General features: G+C 34.8%; 1 protein-coding gene across 1 annotated transcript in view; it reads right to left on the minus strand.

Annotated features, from left to right (window-relative positions):
- The window catches only part of DGKB (diacylglycerol kinase beta), a 328,399-nt gene that overhangs the window by 118,875 nt on the left and 191,700 nt on the right, over positions 1-17,824 (minus strand). Inside the window, 1 exon segment of the mRNA XM_066318191.1 lies at positions 13,820-13,884. Coding sequence (XP_066174288.1) covers positions 13,820-13,884 — 65 coding nt within the window.

Raw genomic sequence — 17,824 nt, forward strand, 5'->3', positions numbered from 1 at the left:
TGGTATCAAAAATGTCCCTGGAATAAATCTATAGACTGACCTATACAAAAAAAAAAGTAGAAATCTTGACAAAATACTTAATACATCATTATCTAAAATATTATTCTAAGACTGAAATTTGATCTCCATATATTCAAAGAATTTCTGTAAAGTAATTGCAGAATACCACAACTTGTAAATACATACAGGAATCCATCTTGTAAAGCAATACAGGGTCATACTGTCTGCCCCATATGCAGAAATTCTATTGGGCTCAGCAGTAACTGAAGACTTTCTTTTACTGGATATTGCAGTAAAAAAACATAGTGCTCTAGTCCAGGTTGTTACCTCTGGGTTTTTTCCCATCTCAGGATACATGTTATGACTTCCATGTAGAGCTAACCTGGATTATTTTTAGCTATCTTTGATTAGGCTGTGTTATGCAGGGAAACCAAAAAAAACCCAACAACAACAACAACAACCCCTACACATAATGAAGCCAATTTTAATAGAATTTTCATCTAGAAAGAGCTGTTAGCTAACAGATGGAATATCAGCTTAAAGCTACATGTAAAAGCATACTTAGCTACTCTTTATTAACTGTCTGTGGTGAGTCAATGTAGATCACCTGGGACTTAGGAGATACAGTTTGTGTATACTGTATTTGCATTAAAGGCATAAATTAACAACCAACATCTCAGGCAACTGCTCTTACCTTTGCAATTCTAGCCACAGTTTTCAGTTACCTGCTGGAGTTGTCACTCTGGTAGCAGGACAGCATAATCATCCTCCAAGTCCCTCGAATGAGCCTATACTGTTCAGGTGCTCTGCTTCCTTTAAATAAACATTCACCATTTAACAAACAGAGAAATAAAACCCCAAGCCGCCTGGGACAAGGCAACTTGTACTTTACTCAAGCAGCACAGAGGGAGAAGGTGAGTCAGGGGGCTAGAGCTGGACTGTCTTATTTCAAGCAAGCACTGCAGCTCAGTGTAGCAGTAACTGCAAAAGAGACAAAGTTCCCTTTCTGTCATGAAGGAAGGTTCTGATTTTTTTCACACCAGGGAAAACACTTCCTGCTCAGCACCATCTCTGAGGAAGCTTTACTAGTTACATACTTCTTCCTCCTTCCAGAAAGCAGAATACTTTGCTCTCATGGGCAATCTAGAATTTCATAATGTTAAGAACTATAAAGGTACTGACTTTCCATAAGTATTATCTGATACAGTTAAAAGTTCACCTCCTGTGGCTTGTGGGTAAGATACATCCAGCCATAAAAACTGTTCAATATTCTGTGATATTATACATGAGACATTACCAGTAGTCTGTAAAGTAAAACAATCAGTCTGAAATATCGGAGGTTGCTTAAATTAATGTACAAGACAGTACCTCAGTTAATGAAACAAGCTCTGAAGTCATTGTTTTTATGGTAAACTCTATCTCTCTGCATTTTCTAGCTTACAACTGTGAAGATCAAAAGTGTGTCTTGTGACAAAAGCAGAAAAACATAAAAGGTCAGATAGATCAGGATTTCACTGGTACAATCTGACATTGCTAAACAACAGGTCTGTACTTATTTCCAAATCTAAATTCTTGGACAACAAAACAAAATAATATTCAGTTAGGTATGTCAGAATGCTTTCAAGAACACCTCAAAAAAGTAATTAATTCTAGAAAAACGATAGCAGTTAGTCTGCAGTGGCATTGATACTTTGCTTCATGCTTCTGAACAGACTTCCATGATGAAAACCATTTCTCCATATGCTTTCTAAAGAGACTGCACCTCCAGAAGCTCTCATAGACTTCTCACTGTGCATCAAAATTTTGGCACAGAACCTGAATATATCCTTTTCCAAGCTACAGGTTTTAGTGTGCTACTAGTTTAGAGCATTAAATAGCCATACTTATGGTTTTATTACTTAAATTTACATTGTCGAAGAGTTTTCTGGTGGAAGCGTACACCACATGCAGCTTTACACCTTATTTCACAGAGAATGAAAATGTTACAAAGAAGATAGACAATATAATATACAGGTCTCAGAAAAAAACTAATAAATACACAAAACAAAGCAACATTTAAGACTTCAAGTAAGAGACATGGATGAAAAGCACTTTCCTCTTGCTCTATCAGCTTCTCCCTTTCCCTTTTTATTAAAATACTAAACCGTGAGCATTAAGCAGCTCTTAATTTAGCTTTATAATAAAAATTGAAATCCTTCTTAACCAAGAGTATAGTTTTGTTGAAATCTGTACCCTTGATTATTTTATAAGGTGAAGGAACAAAGTTAAGTCAAGAAAGGCAAGGAAAAAAGGAGTCAAATCAGAAAGAGAAACAAGAGAAGTCTTAAGATGCCACAGGAAGGAAAAGATGAATGTGTCTTATAGCAAGAACAAATTTCTAAGTTGAAACTTAATCTCAAAGACTTCCTTCACTTGAGACAGCTAAAATACATTTTGTAATGACTAAGAAGCTGGTATAATATAGGAGACTAGGGAATGCTAGCTTGTGATCCAGTGTACTCAAATCAGTGCATATATTTCATCCAATACTTCTGCTACACCTCCATTCTGTAATGGAGCACGCTTCCAGAACGGCAGAGCTAGCGCCAACTCAGATGGCCCTAGAAGTACACACAAAACAGCCACAGCAGTATTGCCTTGTCCTTTAGTAGTTTAAATCTCCCCTAAACATCAGAAGAACCCGTGGTCTTGCACTTCACACAGACCTTGCAGTGCCATCCAGCTTAGAAGTAGTTCATTACACAGGTCAGCTGTGACTGTCCATGAATCATTTTGAGAAAACTGTCAGAATTAGTGAAGGTTCAGAGCAGCCCTGACAGACATCTCCTTTCTGTACCTCTAAGTAGTTCTGTCTTTGGCAGTGTTTGCTGTGTCTCATATGTTCCTCTGACAGGGACTGTTCTGCACCATGTCTATATTCCCTCATCCTATTATTTCAGTGTCGTTGGGCACTGTAGGTTGTTAAGCAAACTGCCCAGTCTGACCATTCAAAAGAGTCTCTGGCAGTCACATTCCCAGCACCAGATACTGTCACTGCTGGGACGGAAGCCCCTTCAGAGAGGGCAGATCCAGTCAGCTGACAGGTGCCTACTTCTCTGCACAGCCCAGACACACGTGGTCAGACCAGGTTTCCTCACCAGTTCAGCTCTAGGTTTCCCACAGCAGAGACTCAGATGTCTCGTTCTATAATGCAATTTATTCATAGTGCAGTAACAGAGAGACAACTCAAGTTGGTTCCTCCAAGGAGGGACCCCCAACAAAGGACCCCTGGGCTTTTATACCCTCACAGTCCAAGCACGTGCAAATCTGTTCCTCCTGAATCTTTGTCTACTTCTGCGGCTCCCAGCGTCCACTCACCTAGCTAGCACCACGGCTCCTCATGCCCTTTGTTATACAAAGGGTTGGCAGTTCATGGCTTATTGTCTCCTGCTGCTGCTCTCCTATTCTAGATTTAACAAAAGCAGTTAGGAATCTCTCATTCTGGCATGCAGATACTAGTATACAACACACAAACCATCATCTTTTGCAGCAGAGGTGCCTAGGTTCCATGATACTTATTTTGTTTGTGTAACTAAAGCAGAGGATAAATATTTTTAGTAATTTAAGAAATATAGTAAAACCTCAGAATTTCACCAGATTTTAAATAATACAACACTGCCTCTTCATCTGGCAACCTCATGACAGAGCCAGATTCCCACCTGTTTAGTTGTTTTCTGTGTTTCTGCTGTAGTTGTGAACTATGGCATTTGAATTTGCCTTGTAGTCCTGCTCCTGTTTTGTTGTTTAGTCACTAAAACACTTTTGGAGTAAGAGAGTGTATCTGATTATTCCTTGTCAGAAGGGGGACTTGAACCCAAACTCCCTCTGCCTGGCTGACTGCCCTTACTATGATGCCAGTGTAGAAACAGCCCCAAGGCTGCAGTGCAGCTCTCCTGCTGCAAGGTTTTTTAGATAGGCTGTACTTAGCTGGGTCAATCTACTCAGGTTTTATTTGAAAACCCCAGAACAACCTATCAATTAAATTTATGTTCCCATATCACTTTCAGTGAAGATTTACACTACAATTCTCTAAGAAATCAAAGCAGCTAAACATATTGAAGATTTCATTCAGTGTGAATAGTCAGCTGCCTCATATCAGCAAGAAGAACATATTTCTTTGATTAACACTTTTTTCTTTCTTTGAACATCAACAAAATCTTTATAAAAACCCTAGATTGACAACTTAACACAGCCTTCAAGGCTCTACTATCAAAATCCAAAACACTTAGGAAGCTTCTGCTACTTCTGCTGTTACTGTAGTTATTAATGTATCACCATAACTAAAAGAAAAAAATCCAAGAAGAATTTTAGCTCATAAAAAAAAAATCAATTCTGCCCTTGTTTTTTATATATTGTGAGCACAGATATGCTAACCACAGAGAAAGTTCTCCAGTTGGCCATTATACTCCCAAATCACAAGTTACTGTTCCAAAGAGCATTCGATGCCTTTAGACATCTTCATAATTGGCTCAGAAATAGCATGCTGCAAGAAAGGTTAACAGACCTTGCTGTCCCTCATATGGACAAACCTTTATTAAAAACAGTGTAACTGAAAGGTTCTCAAGAATCAGGAAACCATATTACTTGCAGCTGTTCCCTGTCTAATTTGAACAAAAAAAAAAAAAAAAAAAAGAAAAAATGGCAAAACTAACAACTTCTTCCTCTTACTATTAAATTAAAATACTAGGCAGATTTTACCACATCTACCTATGTCACATGGATTCAAATGATACTCTGGTCCTGAATTTTAGCTCATGAGAAGAAAAAAAAAAAAAAAAAAAAAGCCTAAATTCAACATTATTTTAAATTACTATAAATTAATTTTAACCTAAAAAACAGTATTAATTTTTGCCATTACTAAGTCGACTTAACTGAAAACTTTCCAATCTTAATAAATTCCAAGTGACTACTAGATAACAGTTTTTATGTCCAGTGATTTTCTCCTTTTCCTATTGTGGTCCATTTTATGTCATGGCATGTGAACACAGCAGGAACATCAAGCTCATTATCACAATCCCTGATCAGTAATTAATTCAGAATTCTGTAACTCCTGATCTTTAAAAGTTTGAGAAACAATACCAAAATGACATTGCTCCCTGCATGTTTCTTTGCTCATCTTATACCCTGTCCTGGCAGTTTCCCCATAAAGTACTTCTGGGTATTTTGAGCTGGAAGGAGGCACAGGGGTATAGTGATCCCTTAGCCAACAATCTGCCACATGCCTTGTTGATCTGGACCTTTTACCCAAAATAGAGCTGAACATTAGAGAGCACTCAAGACAGATAATATATATACGTGAATTTCCTAAAAGGCAAATAGAGGGCTAATTGAGAAAAAAATATTTTTGTTTTAGCAATCTGGCAAATTTTTTTAAATTTCCACAATTTCTCTGTGTGACACAAGGAAAAGTTGAGAGCAGGATCCTAGTGTCAATGGCGAGAGAAAATGTCCATCCATTAATTTTCTGCCTCAGAAGCAGGTGTAGATCAATAGTTGCCAATTGTTCAGCAACAGAATTGTAAGAGAAGCCAGAGAGGAATTCCTTCAGTGCCATGAAAACACACAGAAATATCCTAAAATGAGTAAGCCTGTGTTAGGAATCGCAGGAACAGAAGAAATTATATGACTTAGTCTCAAAGGCATAAATGACCAAAATAGTATTCCCAAAACACTTCAGAACTTCTGTTAGGCAGACTATAAAGTATCATGAGGGAAAGACAGACAATAAAACTTAAAGCCATTTTTTATCTCTTAGATATACTTGGCTTCAACAGCAGTAGTGTCAAAAATCAGAAAAAGCAACAGCCATTCCCTTTAAATCACGAAGTCAGCCAATACATTTCTCTGGTGATGTTTTCTGTTTTGTGCTTTTTTCTAAAAATGTATTTAAAAATTTGTTTCACAAATACTGAAAAAAATATTTTGGCTATCATTACATAACACACAAAAAAATAAAAAAGAAAACACAAATATGAAAAAATAGAAAAAATAATTTTGGTTATATAAATGCTAAAGATATCTTCAATACTAAGACAAATACCTCTCAAGTTTGACTATATATTTGTGTCATTATCAGGTGAAATAAAAAGATGCAGTAGTCAGTATCATTTTACAAAAACCAAACCCCAAAATGATTCTGAAGGCAATGTCAGCAACAATGCAGTTCTAAGAAAGGCACGATTGTAAACAGCATCTATCATTCAATATTAATAGAAATGCATTACATTAATTGCTCTATGATTTTTAAAACAAATATTTTCAAAATATTTTCTTTGGAAAAATATATCCTACGTTAATTAAACAAATATATAAATTGGAAGACAATAAGAACTTTAACTGAGAGAAATCTGCTTGACCTATCTTCCAAGACACACAAATAATACTTTACTTCATCCCATAAAACTGGAAATACCTCTATCTTTGCACATTTCTTAGAAAGGGCTATGCAACCTTCTGCAACAAAATAAGGCCCGTGGAACCAGATCAGAAAACAGTCAGATTATCGAAATGAAAATACACAGACATGAGCCAGTCAAACTACAATCAAATGGGGTAAAGAGGCAAACGGGAAATGTTATCTGAAATGATGGAGATGTTGATACAGGTTCTTTATTTGAGACATTACTTACTTAAAATCGCTTCAGTTATCCAATTAACAAAGATAAGAACTTTGGTTACTTATTCAGGAACTGACATAGTGGTTGAAAGCATTACTTTTCAGGTAATCTATAAAAAAATGGATTTTGAACAGTAGCACTAAAATAGGGTAAGGAGGACTGGCTAAATTCTTAAAAATTTTCTTTCCAATTACCTTAGTTTTTCTAATATGATATAAACTAATTTCCAATTGCAGAGTATGGAGTTAAAACCTGGAATATATTAGTCACAAGATTCAGGATCTGAAGCAAATCTAGCACCCAATTTATTGTGATTTAAAGAACAAGAGAAGTAAAAGCACATGCTGTACACTGTGTCAGTCTGTACTGTACTAAAGGAATGTTTGGGTTCTTCCCATTATCTGTGGGAACTGTAGTAGGGGCTTAATTACCAGAAATAAAGGATTAAAAAAAAGCACCATAAAGCACCCACAGTTCAGAGTAACGGTTTTCATTGTTCTGATTAAACTTTAATTTCTTTGTACTAAAGAGTAATGTGTTTATGTTTAATAAATAGGAAGTGTAAAAATTATCCCTAAGCAATTCATTTCATTGCTTTTAATGGACTGCATATTGTCAATCATATTATATGTAAGTGCGTTGTGGCCACTTAGCAATCTTGACTGGATTTTGAAAGAAGGTTTTGTTGGATTTGTGACATATATTAGAAAGGGCTGCTGCTTAATTGTTTGTAAAACCCAGCATCTGTTGTAAACATGAATTACAGCCACATCAAACTTATGTAAAGGTTTGCCATTTACTTCTGAGATTTGAAAATTAATTCATTCAAAATGACGCTTGAAGCTGCAAATTCATGTTAGTGTTCATTAGTTCTGATTTTAAGCCCTCTCAAAGAAAAGACCAGTATTTGTTAAAATCTAATTTTATTCCAAAATGCTTTACTTTGTGTGTTCATGGAAAAACAAGGAAAATAACCTTATTGATTGGCATAGAAATACTTGACCATACTTCATCAACACGAAACAAACAGCAAGAAGTAGTTTAGCCGTTTTGCTACAGTTTTTTCGTATCTACTGTAGACTTCTCTCACATCCACATTTACAACAATTTAAAGAAGTTAGAAATCTTTATCTATGATTTTTTCTATCATTGCATTACTCACTGTTATTTCAAATGGTGCGACTATACTGTTGAAGAGACCAAGAATTAATTCCTATAGTTACATTTGCCTTTAACACACTGTAATAAAAGGCAGTAGTTTTAATTAATTAAGGAATGTGTAAAACATCCACTAGGCACTTCAGTACATAGAAAAGGTTCAGTGACCTGCTCTGAGTATGGAAACATCATCTGCAAGAAATTTCTTAACCAGCCCAATGCAAGTTGAAAATTTGATTTTATTGACCTTGGGCTGTAGCATATGGATAGATCTTTTGTGAATCAACAGTTTGTTACTTCCATAATGCATGCTGGGCCAATCTCTCTGTATGATTCTGTACCATAAACAGTCCTGTCTCCTAGAAATGTAATGATTTTAACCCTTTAACATTAACCCAAATACACTACACTTAACAATTTCTAAAGAAACTATTTTTTTTAAAAGCTGGGTGTCACTACATATATTACAATCATGTAACTTAAGAAAAAAAAGACAGCATTCCCATTTTTTGTCAATAGTAAGAGTAGAAATGTTAGACATTTGTTTTTAAAGGTGCAGAATGGCGATCCTCTCAAATGGAAGTGCCCGACAAAGCCTGAACCCAGTTTAGTCCTGCAGCAGTGAATTTGATTAGCTGCAGACCCTGAGAATACAAATATAAATTCACTGCTTTGCCTATGGTCTGATACAGCACACTGGTTTCAGAGATGTATTTTGAAATCCCAGGGGATGCCCAGGACATAGGGATTCCTGCTTAAAATATATTTTATACATCACACTGCCTCTGAGTCTTCACGAATCTGAACCTAAGGTTCCCCAACCATACCAGCCTCCCAGACAGCTGCTATAGAAAAATGCTGAAAAGAGAAAGAAGTCTTTCAAGTAGAGGGCCTTAGACCATTAGCACATTCTAGAGAAATGATAAAAATGTGACATCTTGTATCAGAGAGATGTGCGGTTACTGTAGATGCAAATTGGTGTTATTTTGTTCTGTAGACAGCAGACACACATGGGCTAAACCAGCTTTATGCTGTCTTCCTTTGTCCCAACTCAAGTGCACATTATGTGCTTCAGGTATTATTTCTAAAGGTGGGCTTCATGGTTGAAGTCTGACAAAAGAACATTAGTTGTTTTTTTTATTTCTTTCTCTCTTATAAACATTATAACCAAGAGCTAGGCAGAGTATGCTGTCTAACTATGAGCCTTCTCTTGCCTGTGGGAAAATACTTTGTGCTTTAAAGCAAATATTTTCACCTTGCTTTGCTTCTTCTGATGACTACAGTTGCGGTAATGCTGCCTGAGTTCAGAGGTACTGTTCCCTGGAGCCTTATCCTTTTTTGAAAAGGAATCTGTGGGTACAATGGGAGAGGTAACAGATGTCTGCAATCTGGTCTCTCTGTGGGGCCAGTGACTTCTTTTTAAACATTTTCATATCAGTCACAAACAGGAAGGGAGGAGAGGTTGATGGAGAGGATGAAATGTCTGCAATTAATGTTAGGAATTTTGTGTTGATGCTTAGTATATTCACTGAAAAGATGTGGTTGTGATTCAATCCAAGATACTCCATCACTCAAAATGAAAAACTGGAAGAATAATGGAAATATCAAAATAGTTTTGTTCTATCCAAAATGAAACATTTTGACTGTTTGATTCTAAGCTAAAATAAGTTAACTTTTAAAAAAAGACTGAGTATATCTGAGAGTAGACCACTGAATTCACCCCATCGTAACTGATTTTTCTCTTAAACTAATTATTTTCATTTTCAGTCGCAAAACTTGAACTTGCCCTCAACTCCAGTATTCAAGTGGAATAACTCTGTCCTTGTTTTTTTGCTGCCAGGAAGGACTAGACATCCCTTGCAATAAAGCTTTTGAAAACAGTAACAGTGTATGCATGACAGGATTTTTTCCTTTTCTTTTTGGTGTTACTAAAGATAGGATGTCACGACTATATTGTATAGTGCAGTACCCAAATCAGGATACTCAGAATAACTTGCTAAAGATGCACTGATGTGCCACTTCTCCTGCCTTTTCTTACTGCGGCCTTTCCTTATTCTTCTGGAGAACACCTGCACAAGGTAAATACGTACTTTCTATTACTTAAAAACTTTCTTAGAGATTTAATGTATAGGTATCAGCACAAAAACAGAAGCATAATTAAATGAGTTGAGAGGGAATCTCAAAAGTAAATTGTCAGGAATATGACATAAATGAAGTTATTAGGAACTTTTTCTGCTTTCGATTTTCTTCATAAAAGATGGAAAAAGATTGATGCTTGGAAACTTCAAGAACCGTGTACTTAAGACTGTAATTGTAATTTATAAATCCTACTTTAGTTGACTATGACTAGAAAATATCTTTTATGCTACAGGATGCCAAAGAGTCAAATTAGCATGCCTAATTGAACAGAGTATGATTTTAGAAAAGCTAACATCGACTTGAATTATTTTTTTGTTGAAAGTATTCTTTGTTTCCTTGTGTATATTCCAGTCACATAACTCATACATCTGTTATTCCCAGCATTGAGCCTATGATGTTTACACAGATCTCCCTGTAGGGCATTTTGGCTTAACTGAATCATTATTTCAACAGAATGTCCTAGTTTAATGATACTTTTACTTGAAATACTGCCTTTTGCAAGTTTTATTCCCACTGGCACTAACTCAGCTCTTCCACACTTACACTGGAAAATCTGACCCTACTCTTAAGCACAGGATGCTAGGATAGAAACTGACTTCTCCAGCACAAGGTTGTGAGCATTTCAGACCTGTAGGGTGGGTAATGTGATAGCTGAGATTTTGGGGTTTATGAACACATATAAATCTTAATGCAGTGTCAGTCCAGGTTTCTGATAAAGTGTTCCAATGATCAAAAGATATAATTTAAATGGCATATTAAGATTCATTCTTTTGACAGAGCTCAGGATGCTACTACTGTGTTCTCACTTCCATTCTTTACTATTTGACCATCACCAGAATTCTTCTCTTCCAGATCTGGGTTTAGAAACAAGTAATGTGCATTTTTAAACCACTGGTAGGCATTTATGCTGAGCCTTATTTGGAAAACTATATGGAGCCATTCCGTATTACAGCTTACAAGCATAATATTTTCAAAATATTAAGGCATGTATAAGGTATTTTTTCATTGAAAATTAAGCTTCTGGACACAGAAGGCCCTTTTCATAAAGGAGCTTGATTTCAATTTCTTAAGAAACTCAAATAACCAGGTGCTTCATTGCAAAGGAAACACTTGATAATGTGGACTTTTAGTGAATGAACATTTATACATACTTAAAATCAGATTTTCTGAAGAGTTATGTCTAACTATCTCTAGACAATTTAGAAATCTAGACCTAAATTTATTTATTTTTATTATTAGTAAGTCAGTAATACTAAGTGTTTGTGTCCAAAATCTGTGAGTACTGCGGAATTTCAAAATATGACACAGCTCCCAAGAACTAGTGACCTAGTTCCAAAGAATGCCACAACATTGGCTAGTAGTCATTAAAAAATGCCTTTCTAAGTCTTGCAATATTCTCTCATCTTCATTTTGAGAAGATAAACTAATACAAGAAGATTTTGCTTCTACACAATAGAATGTGTCAGGAGTTTTCCTATTAGTATGCTCTATTTGCACATGAACCTTGGGATCAGAGTAGCAAGGAATATACTCGGGAATTGGAGGATCATTACCAGGATTTAACGCATAAAGATTCTCTACCTCCAAACTTTACCTAACTTACTTCACTGAAACAAATACAACATCTGTGTATTTCAAAAGACCTCTGCACACAATATAAACTTAAAGTTTCACTTCAGTAAGGAAAATTTTTGCATGTTCATTTTCCAGAGTAGAACCTCAGCGCAAGGTTCTGAATGATAGCTGTGAAACTTAAAATGTTGGAAAATTAGGCAAGATGAAACTAACATAAAAGCAAAATAGAATTATTTTTTTAAAATCACAAGAGAAATGCCCATGTGACAGTGTAGGATTTTCAAAAGAGTAATGTAGGGTTTTCAAAGGAGCAGGTGCTGTTAACTACAGAGCCCACTATGAATCAGACTTGAGTTGGACTTGCTGAGCCTAAATAATTTAGATTGCATAGAAAATTCTACATTGTGGTGAATTAAGATTTGGGGCTTAGAAGGCAACTAAAAAATGGGTTTCTTTTCATACCCTCCAAGAAAATGCTGCTGCAACATGTTATGGACTTATCTCAACACAATAAGTGGTAATAAAAAACAGTACTTGTGAACTAACATCATCTGGAAAATTCTATTAAAAAAATAGAAAACCCCTTTTTTCCTCACTATAGAAAAAGAGAACACATTTTAAAATATCAGTTTCTATTATACTTTGCTCAAGCCTTTATACCATTTTTTTGAAAGGCATAACCTTTCTGAATAATCTTTATATATCTAGAGAAGCACCACTTTTTCCAAGTTCTTTCAACATCACAGTACCAAAGTACATAGGGAGTAGGACTATATATTTTTGTAACTAATTTCCTTAAGATAATGTTAGAAATATCAGGTTCCTTAAAATATAGATGAATTTCAAGGTGAGTCTGCTAGAAGATGTTATTAATGGCATATGATTTATTGTGACATGAAATCTGATCTGAAACTCATGTTATTAGCCAAGCTTTTTATAAATTATAATTGCCAACTGCTGAAAATATGCAGAAAGACCACTGATAAACTAGCTTCATCTTCAGGGCCTACGATATCATAGTTTGCTAAAAGTCCAATGTCTCTAGTCCTGCTGGTACGGTATAATAAATTGGGATGCATAGATCAGGCTGGAGTTCAGATCTTAGCATAGCATAATTCTTTCAGAATGAGGAGCATCAGAGGTGGGAAAAGGAGGTCACAGAAAACAAATATATACTATGCAACTTAAAAAGAAGTATACACTTGGGCTCACAGTATGTTGTTGGATAAATGCTAAGCAGATTGAGTATTTGAGAAAAAAGGCTCCCAGTCTGACTATTAGCTATAAAACACATACTTTTAACGAAAAAATAATAAGCAAGATAATATTCAAACATATTTAAGCATAATTCTGTACAACTCTTAGATAAGAACACAGCATATTTTATTATCCTGAGATATATAAAGGTTTGCATCTACAGAAGACTTTCCAGGTCACCCTCACAGAAAACTAAACAGTCCATGGTTAGGTTCACAGTGACAAAACATTTGTGTTAATAATTATTTCTAGACATTCTCTGTTTATTCCAAATTAGGTTGTATCTTACTTTTCTCTCCCCATGTGTCTTTAAATGGTAATTAAAGTTTCTGAAATGTTGCTCTTACCCACCACAACTTACTTGCTAAATTACCTAAATAAGAAGAAACAAACATAAACATTGCATTATGAATGTTATATACTCAACAAACCAGATATTGAATTTACAGTAAATGTAATGCATTTTTAATCTCCAGAAAAGCTCTGCAATAGCACTAAAGATTCAGAAAGCAAGACAAGAAACAGATGCAAAGTCTCATTCCTGACTTTTTTTATAGAAACAAAGTTGTTTAATGACAAAAGCAGTTCTGTGTAAAATGGCATCCACTTGCCCTTACTAAGAGTATATATGGAAGAGCCCCCTGTCAATGTACCCGGGTGAGTGTGGGAATGAAACAGAAGGATCACCATCTGCAGCTGTCTAAGAAGTGTTCTACAGTGCCTAATAGCAAAGTGTCAGTTCAGGGATCCTCACAAACACAATGCATCATCTTGTCCATGCTAGCCTTACAAGGCAAACATTTTACCTGTGAGAACAGTTTATTTATAATGCTGTTCATTTCATTTGAAATATCAGATATCAAAAAGCTACCCTACAAGCACTCTGGAAGCATATGCTTAATATAAAATGAACCAATTTCCTCCCCTTTATAAGAATCAATATTTTAAAGGATGTGTGAAACTTAACCCCTCACAGAACATATCTTAATAACATGGAAAAATATTTTTATATGCATAGGTTTTTAGATTCTTACCTACTGTTGAACTTCTCTGGATGTTTTTCCCTCATGATATGGAATCTGTGGGCAATTGAAGCATCCTAACAGGATAAAAAAACCAAAAACACCATAAATCCATTGCAACAGGAAAACTGCAAAACAGAAGACTCAACCTGTAAACAATGTATATCATTTGTAAGGTGTTTTGTGAAATGTCAATTTCAACAACAGAAATACTCTTATCACTTAGAAAGCTTATGGGTACATTGTTCCCAGAATGGGATGTATCTGAATTAAATAATTTATTATTCTTGTTGCAGTCTCCATTACTTCTTTTTTACAAATCAGACATGATAGTTTTGTTTAGTGAAAGCATCTTCAACTTTTATGCAATGAAAAATGCCCCAGATACGGCGAAGGTTTACTGTAAGACCATTGACACAGTTCTGTCTTGTAGAAATATCAAATAAACTATTTGAAATCCATTTAATTTCTTTAGTAAAAGTGAGAGACAGATTCAGCAAAGTTACTTTATATGCATACATAGTTGGTATTTTCATATGGCGTTCAACAGCGTTCTCTAAAACTCAGTAGAAAATAGAAATAATTGCTAGAAGACTCCCCATTTGCTCCCCTCCCATGTATGCCAGGATGTGAAATTGTGGAAATATTGCTTAATATAAAAATATATTTTAAAATTAAATAAATTTTATCAATATTTTGAAATTAAGTAAATTATGTCAATAATATAATCAAAAACATGTATGTGAAATGAAATAACTGTATGAAATATTTTTAAGTGTACATCATTTAGAAGAGAATTAACCCATTGTGCTGGTGGGAGTTGCTGAAAATAGAACATTTGCAACTGATGTACTAGAATCAGTTTTCAAAGCATTTTTTGTTATCTCCTTTGGAGGTATGGAGAGAATTTTTTCCTCAATGCAGATAATGTAATATTTATTTCTCATACTAATAATTAAAACATTACAATCTGGGAAATAATCTTTCATTTCTGCATGTATGTATATAATGAATTGTGAGATTATGAAATCCACAAACTCCTGAGTCCTGCAGTGGATTAGGAAACACAGAGAAATCCATTTGGATCATGTCTTTGTAATTGTGTCTTAAAATTCTGGATATATATGAATATAAATATAAGAATAATTAGTTCAGTTAGTAAGAAATTTAAATTAATTCCATGCAAATAGCATTTGAGAAAAACTACAAATAAAACTGTCACTATAACCAACCATCATATATGTATGAACTTCCTCACCTATTATTTACCAACTTAAAAGATTATGGAACTATAAAGCCTAAAAATTTGAGAGAACTTTTCAATTCAGTATAAGTCTATACCTAGCAACATTTTAAATTATTTTCAAACAATGAGAATTTGAGTTTGGAGGAAAGGCCCCCAAATTAAATACTTAAATCATTTATTAATGACTCCAAACATGACTACAACTTTTATTAAAAATAATTTTTTATTTAAATCAAAATAATTTTTATCTAAACTGTTAATCTAAATCACAAATAATCAAGAATTTAATGCAGATATAAAGGTACCCACTAATATAAACCATGGCTTCATCACTTTGTGTTTAAAGAAGTTTTTTATTTACTAGAATCTTAAGCAGGGCACGCACCTGACTCATCCAACCTTCAAAGACTGATTTACTAACTTAGGGGTGCTTTGAAAAGATAAATGTTGAATTTTAATACTATTAAATTCAAAGATAAAATTGTTCAGATAGATTGATAACATCTAAATAACTTTAACTATTTATCAATAAAAAGCAGTACATAATTAATAGAATTTTACACACACTATCTACATAAGGATGTAACACAGTATAGAATTTTTAGGCAAAACTTGTGAGCACTGATCAAATTAAATCAGTTAATAGCAACATTAAACATATTGACTCCTTCAAGGTACTCAATTTTTTAAAATCTTTTTATGTAGTTTCTAAAGATGAACATAATTTGCTGCTTTATGCACATCACATAATTATTAATGTATTTTTCTATTACATTTAGGAATGGAATTGTCATTCAACATTCCCCTGTTCTGCAAGGAAATGACAGGAAAATTCCCAAGTGAATGATGTAAGCCAAAAAATGCCTTATTGTTCTGTCCTGTCATCCATACTGTCATCTGAAACTTTCAGTACTGTATTCTCAAACTGCACTCATCTTTAATTTAACTTTATTTTTATGTGCAATTTTATAAGGCAAATATCCACAAGTATCCAGGTGATCCCACAGTTCTTGGAGATGGATGAAATAAAGCTGACAGTAAACCCTGAGACACCACAGTTCTAAACAATGCCTGCTAGCTGAATAAAATAATAACTCTATTAACTTTAGAAAGACCCATCATTCATACTTGATCCCGCATTAGATGCACCAGCATTAGAAAAGTATATTTGTTAGCCAGTTTCATATGAAAAAGAAATGAAAGGACTATTGTTGTAGTTAACTGTTCATTTTCTACACATTGAAGCCTAAGACAGACCCAAGACAAAATGAATAAAGGAGTAGTAGCATTTTTGACAGAAACTAGGAAACACTAATCAAGGACTAACTGTCTAATGAATGAAATGAAAAGGCTAATGTGCTTACTCACGCATAACAAATGCAAGGCACAAACAAGCTAGGGATCAATGCCCACTGCAGATGGCAAACAGGCAGTTGTTTCCATGCAAGGTTGATTTGATCAAAATTTTCCCCTCCCTGAACATTTTCTGACTCCAAAATAAATCAACTGACTTGATGAACAGAGAGGTAAAAAAAAGTAATACACCCAGCTAATTTTAACAGGCACAGCAAAAGACAGGCACATGTCAGGTCAATTTCACTGAAAAAAATTGCTGAAGAGCTGCTTCTATTGATGGAAACTGTAAACCAGAAAAGCAACTACACACAGATAAGCTCAAAAATAGGGGAGCTGCTAAGGCTTCCTTCAGTTTATACTTTCCAACTGTTCCTTCAAACCCTCAATCGAATCCCAGGGAGTAGAGTCTTCAGATTCCCCAGCACACGGACCTCTTCTCAACCTTAACTCCCCACTGTAAAAAAACCAGCCCGTGCTGGCTGTGCATTAGGACAACAATCCTCTGCTTTAGGGGAAAAAAAGATACAAGAGAAAAAACCAAACCAAAACAAACAAATACAAACCACCCAAGAAACCAGACTTAGTTTTCTGTTTTTCAAATGTCTGTATTATTGTACTTGTTAAGCCAGTAGCATATAGACTGGTAAAAGTAAATTAAAAGCAATGGGAAGAAGACAAAGTAGTAAGAACTTGACAGTGAGTAGCAATGTCTGTCCCTAAGAGCTGCTGGAATTGCCAGATGCCATCCCTGAATCCTGAGGAACAACCATTAGAAGTTTCCTGGCTGAGGAGAACAAAGAGTCCTTGATTGTGAGATATTTTGCTACATTTGTAACACCACTAATTCTAGCAGAACTCATTCAGCCATTTCAAGAAGGGGCATCTAGCCCAACTTGTTTAGACATACAACTGTTGTTGGACCAATGGAAGAATTAATCATTTTCTATGTCAAAAGCTACCCTAAAATCACCTGATTAACTATACAGAAACAGAGTAATGGTATGGTAAACCAAATATAGTTTGCAAAATATGCTGACCTTTCCTGGTACCTTATACCTGATACCAGGAAAAGAGGAGAAATTATTTTTGTATTTTACTATAGAACTGATGCGAAGGAGAAAACCCAGAATTCAGTAAAGCCAACCAGCATGCTTCAGGATGTTACCTAGCAAAGAGAACAGGATTTTTAAAGAACGAACATTCACCAGTCAGATACTGGTCTATAACTAATATAATCTCTGTATTAATTTTTATTAGTAATCTGATTTGCATTCTGGCCTGAAATAAAATTTTCCAGCATTACTATGTTTGAATATAAATATTTTCCTGTTTTATGAGTAACCCACCTTAAGTAAATGCAAACATACCTAAACGCGGCAAAAATTTAATTATTAATAATAATAATCTGAGGAGAA

The sequence above is a fragment of the Sylvia atricapilla genome, chromosome 1, assembly GCF_009819655.1.
Source record: "Sylvia atricapilla isolate bSylAtr1 chromosome 1, bSylAtr1.pri, whole genome shotgun sequence".
Classification (NCBI taxonomy): domain Eukaryota; kingdom Metazoa; phylum Chordata; class Aves; order Passeriformes; family Sylviidae; genus Sylvia; species Sylvia atricapilla.